We start from the raw sequence: 7,522 nt of genomic DNA on the forward strand, positions 1-7,522 counted from the left end.
TGAAATTTGGTTTGTAGTTAGGGTAGCTACTAAATTGGTTAGGGTGTTTAACTTCTGTTTGTAGTTTATGGATGATGTTTTTGTTGATATAAGGGTGTACTATAGGGTCTGTTTGCCTGCAACCCTATTGTACCTTTCTTTGTTTTTCATTTGTGTTAGAATTAGCTGTTCTGTAATTATTAAATTATTCTCTAGATCACTTAAGGTGTCGTTTTTCAGGCCTATAACTCGTTCACAGATTTCTGGTTTTAGTCCTTGTATGATAAAATGTATAATTTTGCTTGTCCTGTATTGTGGGGTCATATCTTCGGCATATTGTTAATATATCTAAAAAATAGGTTAGTGTTGGCTCGTTCTCTCCCTGTATTTTGTGTTCTAAAATAATTTGTAGACTCTGGGTTTGTGCTAATGGAGTGAAAGCCTCTATGAAACTTTTAGCAAGTTGATCCCATTGTATAACTTCCCCTCGTTGTTTTTGCTTGTAGTATTTGAACCAAGTTAGTGCTGTGCCTGATAAAATGCGCTGGGAATAAATTAATTTTAGTGTTATCTGTCCATCTGTTTGAAGTTGCTGCCACTAGGAATTTGTCTAAAAAATCTTGTGGATTTTCACTCTGGAGACCTGTGTAAGTCCCAGCTGATATTAACGGAATGTTTTCCCCCATGGTTTGCTGTGTTAGTTCTGTAAAGTAGTGTGAGTGGCTCGTAATGTTGTGCTAAGGTTGGGGGTGCTTGTGTCTTGATGTCCGCCTCAGGGTTATGTACTATGTCGTATAAATTTGTTCTCTGCACTAGAAAATCCTCGATTGTAGCTAGATCCTTATAGTTTTCCCTGTCCTCTTCACTTAGGTGAGTTTTTCGTGTAGTTAAATTATTAAATATGGTTTTAATATTAGGGTGACTTGCGCTTATACGTGTTAAGTTCTTAAGTGCCGCTAGGATAGGTCTGAGGTCTGCTACAGTGTCTGTGTCTCTAGATAGTATTCCATTTTCATTTAATATTTTTATTATGTCCACTTTTGGAAGTCCTATATGTGTCTAATGGTATTAAATCTTCATGTAGTATGGTTCCCATTTAATTATACATGTCCATTGACGTACCTCGTTAGTTTACTTGGCGTTACTCTAATTACGGGTTTGAAAATATTTTTGAGTTATTGGAAATTTAATTTATCTTTCAGGTAAATGAGTTGTTTGTCACTGAAGTAGGCTATTTTCGTTAAATACTTTCTTATAAATATTATTTAGTTCTAAATTTATACCTAGCATATGAAACTATGTGCTTGCCCATGTGAGGAATTTGAATGCCAATCGAGTTTTAGCGCCTCCACCATGTAAGGTTTTGTAGGGTTGGTTTAGTTTAAGATTAAGGTTGTGACATAATTTTGAGCAAGGGTTGATGTGAGAGGATTTAATAATAGGTTAGATTGGCAGTACAAATACCCTCAAATGAACCAACACATTTATTTGTGACAACATTTCATTAAATTGATTAATTGATTGCGTCAATCGACATGTTAAGCACAAAACTTAATGTCTTAATACTTTGAAGACATATTTAATATTAAATTATTCATTACAATTTATTTTGAATTTAATTCATTATAACATTTACTAGTAATTTTGTAGTGTTGCAATAATAATGAGTTTCATGGACTAACATGAGAAACTTTCTTTAAAATAGCTAAACATTTACATGAATTTATATTTTTCGAAATTGTGAACATTTAAATAGATATGGAATTGAAAATGATTAATGAACCCTAAAATATACTAAGTTCTTAAAATTACTTACATTTTATTTCACATCACACTTATTACGCCTAGAGATATTTTTCCGCACACGAACACAAACACTCCCGAACTTCACTTTACGAATTCCCGTCCTCGACTTCCACCTCTCCTCCTTGTTCTTCAGTTTTGATGTTCTTCTCCCGCCAGCTCATTGACCACGCCTCTGCCAAATCTCTCCATCATAATTGGTGAGTAACAATTTTCCATATCAGCATGGCTGTCCCTTACATTGTCGCACGGTTTTTACAAATAAGCATTTCCTGTTTGTTTCACCATCGGCGTCTGGGCGGATGTGCGTATCTACTTACATCCGGAGGATGTTTGTCTCGAATTGCAATACGAGACTTCCTTTCCAGCAACTATCTGTACATCTATTCTATGAACTTTTATTTTACTAATAATACATATGTCTTACACACGCGTCAACACCATCTTTTATTAGAACAGTCCCTATATACAGAAATTGAAATACAGTTTTAATTTTGAAGCGACGCCGGCGTAGACAGTTCTGCAAGCCGCGAGGCGGGCAAGCAGATAGATTGCAGCGAAGAAACTGAAGGCGCAGCTGATATCACTCGCAGCGGGTAGGTAGAGCCAAGGCGGTCAGAGCGTACAGAGGTTAGTCACGATACGAGTAGAGACAAGTTCTGCCGCAGCCGCTTGGGTTGGCAACGGCGCACAGCACCTGCGCTGCAGACGAGAATGTTCAAGCCGCGTCTTCCACCACTGCCAGCGTGTTCGGTCAGCTTGGTTAGTGATTCCCACATTCAGCTACTTACAGTTGTCTGATACCACCGGACGATTGCAGTGGCCCATGCAAGTCAATAAAACAATTTGGTCAACAAAGTTTGTACAACAACAAGTTTGTATAACGATGTTACGACTTTAAAAAGAGGCACAAGTAAAACACATGTCATTCTTCTGCAGACCAGGTCTGCCACCCCTCATAGTTATTCATACAACCTGACTACAAAACTGAATTCCTTTTATTAAACTGTATTTCATTTACAAAATTTACAAATACTGTACATAAGGGCTGCTGGGAAATTTGATCTTTATTTAAAACTATACATTGTTTATCATACATAAAAAAGCAAAGTCAAATTTGGTGTCATAAGTATAATTAATATTAAAAAGCACAACACTTGAAATAAAAGCCACTTGCAATGTAGTTCAACCTCTGATCCTCTCAGGCGCGGCTCCAGAATGACTTCTCGGGGGGGGGGGGGGCAAACCGTGCAGGTTGCCTACTTACAGGGGCAATAAAAACCCAAAAAAATCGTGAAATGAGAAACAGGGAATGGGGAAGTGTTTACACGAAGAAAAATGAGGGCACATTAATGGTACAGTGCAATAAGAGTATTTTATTCATGAACAATTCTAAAAACATAACATATCGAATTTCCAATTTCTACTACTACACTGTCAAGCTTAATTAATCCAAAGCAAATTCTAGCCGATGCTTACCACCTCTCGTCTTAGCAAATCTATCTATTACTTTTTCAATATCTACATTAACATCTCTGTGCGTAAGCATGAGGGCCAATCCAGTTAAGCGGTCTTGGCGCATTGTGCTTCTTAGCCACGTCTTAAGACGCCTCAATCCTGAAAATGACCTTTCTGGGGTTGCGTTGCTCACAGGGAGGGTAGTCAAAATAACTAAGAGGTGGTTAATTAACTGGTATGCCTCCTTATCGCAAGATTGAAGAACATCTGCAGATGACTTTGACTTTGGTAAGTTGTTTGGATCCCCTCTCGACCACTTACTGTACCATAATTCCAATTCGGCGCTGAGCTGCAGTTTTGCCATTTCAGGACTACTGCAAGGCAACAATGAAAAAAAAATGAGTCTACAAACTGTGTGGCTTTTTGTTTTAGGTCCAAGTCAGCCGCAGAACTTAGCATATTCTCTGGTAGAAGCCAAGGTAAATTGAATACTTGTATTACTTCGGGTGGAAATCGGTCTTTAAGGTCCATCACAATGAAGTCAAGGAGAGGATTGAAGACGGCTAGACGGAAGTACTCTTGCGGTGAGTCCGTTTGAATAGTTATCTCGGAATCCTTGACGGATACATCTTCTTGGAATTCGAATGACGACATCAAGAATTTTGGTCATGTCTTCGATTTTCTTCCAGATGCCTTTGAAGTGCTCAACATTATTCTCACGGCGCGAAGACAAAACCGACACAAGGTTAGATATTTCTGACGTCGCTACGTCCAAAGTGAGTGAGGACTTCTGTAACAGTTTTACTGACAGGCAAGGTGGTCGCGAGAACATCACTAAGACAGAAAACAGCCAATAGGAAAAAGGGGTCTGTCAACGCTGCGCGGAGCTGGACAGCCATACTAGATGAAGACGTATCGGCCCATTCGCTGATTTCATCCAGACACTCGATAACTTTAGGCAAATCCACTGTGTACTGTAGAAACACCATCATGGCGCTCAATCCACCTTGTCTCGCAAAGACCTGACAGTTGATGACCCAGCTTAGTTTTCAAAACCGTATTTCTCTTAGGAGAGTCATCAAAAAAAGTCACACAGCTCTTCATCGTTCCGATGGCATTTCTAATGCTGATAACTTGATTTGACTTCGAAAGGGACAAGTTTAATTTGTGACTGAAGCAGGGAGTGCGAAGGGCGTTTCTCGCATACTTCTGTATCTCTTGCACCGCACCCTTCAACTCTGAAACCATTACAGAGCAGTTATCTGTTGCAATTCCAATGCATTTGTCAAGGTTCAGTCGTAGCTTCTGCAGCATGCGTATAACGATAAGCCCTATTGCTTCCCCTGTTAACTTTGTTTCAGTTGCAGGTTCTCTTCGTTCTTCTTCCTGTTCATCATCCTGTTCTGCTTCATTCTGTTTTTTCTCTGTTTCTAAAATGTCGTCAAATGTGTCAATGAATCCTACGAAGCTTTCGTGGACCTGCCCTGCACTTGTAACGTATCTGATGACTAGACTCAATTGAGATTTGTGTGATATGTCCGTTGTTTCATCGAACATTATTGCAAAATACTCCTCGCTACGTACTTTTTGTAAAATACTTTCAAGAATTGCATCACCAATGCAATTAATAAGGCCATTTTGAGTATTCTTCCCCACGTACGTTGCCCGGGCAGATGAAGTCATCAGATGTCGCTTGAGTCTCTCATCACCTGATTGCGTCATTAACCTAAGTACTTCTCTAAAGTTTCCCTGATTGCATACAGCACTGTTGACATTTTTTCGAAATAGTTCATCTTTTTCAGGGTACAGTTCACCGTCATCTCTATGACCTCGAAAAGCTAAACCCTGCCGCCCAAGAAACATGCAAGCCCTGATGATTGGTTCCAGCCGCTCTCTATTGCTTTTGATTTCATCGACGCGTTGCTGATTTATTCGGCTTGCAACTTGAAGTTCCGGCTTATGGTAAATTAGCATGAATTCTTTGCCAGCCTCAACAGCTTCTTTGTGGTATTTCAAGCTTTCATGGCAATCTAAGTGACCATCCTTACCCACCAGTTTCTTGAAATTAGTAAGTGGTTCACTCACAAGTTTGCCCAACCTCATAGCCTTATTATGACCTGCTTTACCGCTCACTGAAAACAAGGCGCAGTACTTGCAGTACAGTACAATTTTTGCCATCCGAGCCTCATTCTCGGGGGGGGGCAAAAGCCCCGTGGCCCCCCCCTGGAGCCGCGCCTGGATCCTCTTAACACTGAAACATTTGTACGTGATATATGTCTATTTTCGTTTTAAAAATATCATAAGACCATAGTATTTAATCATATGTACTTTACCAAAATATAAAAAGTTCTCTACTTTAAAAATTCTCCAAATTGTTCAAAACAGTGTAAGTTTGACTGAAATCGTTTGAGCTACTTAACCAAATACATGGAATGTAGCAGAGATATTCGATTTCATATTTAGATTATATTTATTGTTGTTTTACTCTGTACATTCAGGGCCTTCGAAACACTGCTTTTTAAACTTAAAGTTCAACTATTTTGATAACGATCAGGCGATTCGAATATTTTTCAGTCGCTAATACTTATCTCTGCAGGTTGTGTATAGCATTTAAAAAGAATATTCCTATTACGTCCTTATTATTCGGCAGAAACTAGCGTACGAAGTTGTGGATAATCGGTAGTGCAGTTTTAATTCAATACATATTTATTATGTTTTCTCAAATGCATTTAATACTTTTATTATTTGATTATAGCCAACATACAAATTTTAAACTTTTACAAATTGTAAACATTTTGTTTAATACCATACGTTGCAGATATTTATCTAATATAAATACATATTTCTATTTTAGCACCTAAATACCAAATAATACTTTGGAGTGACATTCATTACTTGGATAAGCGTTATCAAACTGGAAAGTTTCATTTCTGTCTGCCTATCTGTCTTCTACATACGCTCAGAGATATTTCGAGAGTTAACTAACCTACAGATATAAAATTCTGCATGAAATTTCACTTTTATGTGGGTTACATCGGGTTTGATGACAGTGCATGTCATTCAATGGGATTTGGCTCAACGTTACCGAACATTTTTGGATAATCATCCCTGTTTACGAAATAACTAAGTTTAATAATTACAAAGGCAATAATACAAATTAATTAATCTCAATAATATGTGAAAAACTGTACTACCTATGCTTTATGATTTTCAAAACATTTGATCGTACAAATCCAAGCCTTTTGAAAATGGTTTTTTATTTGGGTTTTTAATTAAATAAATACATCAAAAAAGACGTTAAGTTATTTTAATCAGGCGTTAAAATTAAATCACTGTTGGAGATGTAAAATTATATTTTGTAATATTTTAATTGTATGTTTTTACTTTATCTGAAGTTGCTTGCAGCACTAATAAAAGTACTATAGTTAATTCTGCCTATTTACGAATATCTAAAAAAGTTTATGAATGTTTCTTATGGGATTAATCCGACTAATAAAATAAAAATTTAATATATATATAAAATAAAAATAGTACTTTTGTTACTACTTGCCCCACACGACACGATGTACCATATTTGTTTTGATGGCGAGGCAAAAGTTTTCATTTTTACACTATTATCTCAGCAATGATACTATATAATCCCTTTAACTTTGGATGGACTAATCAATTATAAAACGTGTAAGTCCACTTGTTATCCAGTATATACAAATCCCGTACGTTTAACAATGTTAAGGACATAAATTCTATCTCGATTCTATGTATATATTGTGAGTGAATTTTCATGTATTATGAATTATTTTGGATTGAAAAAAATAACTATCAAAAACCAACGCATAGTTGGAATCACCTCATCATTATTCGTGCAATTATAAAAGCATTTGTGTACTTATTACATACACAATATTTACATATAGGGTTTTTGATTACTATTTCCTAATATCCAGTAGGGTGAGGAAAGGTCAAGCATTATAAATTATAAACATAGAATAACAGCAAATTTTGATATATTTAATAAAAGCCAATCAAGTTGAATTATAGTCCGGGGGAGCTAGCATCGTTTTTTGTCCGTGTCCAGAATGTGTCCGTGTACAGAAGCCGGGTAAGTCCGTGTTGTACTAGCCGTCTATCTGAAAAACGTAAAAGTGTTTAAATTTAAGTTCTCAAATACATTTCACTATCGTCATGGAACGTAATGTTAGAGTACATACATAAACATGCATTAACGGCCATTTTTTCACAACAAAGTCAAAATACTTATAACCAATATAAAAAAAAAACTGCT

At 36.9% G+C, this 7,522-nt stretch overlaps 2 protein-coding genes across 2 annotated transcripts; both read right to left on the minus strand.

Annotated features, from left to right (window-relative positions):
- Nucleotides 1-3,131: 3,131 nt before the first annotated feature.
- On the minus strand, nt 3,132-3,630 carry LOC124371824. Its single transcript, XM_046830180.1, has one exon. It carries the CDS (start codon nt 3,602-3,604, stop codon nt 3,230-3,232), a length of 375 nt encoding a protein of 124 aa, XP_046686136.1. The 5' UTR covers nt 3,605-3,630; the 3' UTR covers nt 3,132-3,229.
- Nucleotides 3,631-4,194: 564 nt separating this feature from the next.
- On the minus strand, nt 4,195-5,418 carry LOC124371827. The gene has a single exon (XM_046830182.1). It carries the CDS (start codon nt 5,416-5,418, stop codon nt 4,195-4,197), a length of 1,224 nt encoding a protein of 407 aa, XP_046686138.1.
- Between the last annotated feature and the right edge of the window lie 2,104 nt (nt 5,419-7,522).

This window comes from Homalodisca vitripennis, unplaced genomic scaffold, assembly GCF_021130785.1.
Source record: "Homalodisca vitripennis isolate AUS2020 unplaced genomic scaffold, UT_GWSS_2.1 ScUCBcl_2032;HRSCAF=6388, whole genome shotgun sequence".
NCBI lineage: Eukaryota > Metazoa > Arthropoda > Insecta > Hemiptera > Cicadellidae > Homalodisca > Homalodisca vitripennis.

Coding starts and splice junctions, on each gene's coding strand:
- LOC124371824 (XM_046830180.1), bottom strand. CDS start 3,604: ATGGCAAAACTGCAGCTCAGCGCCGAATTGGAATTATGGTACAGTAAG.
- LOC124371827 (XM_046830182.1), bottom strand. CDS start 5,418: ATGGCAAAAATTGTACTGTACTGCAAGTACTGCGCCTTGTTTTCAGTG.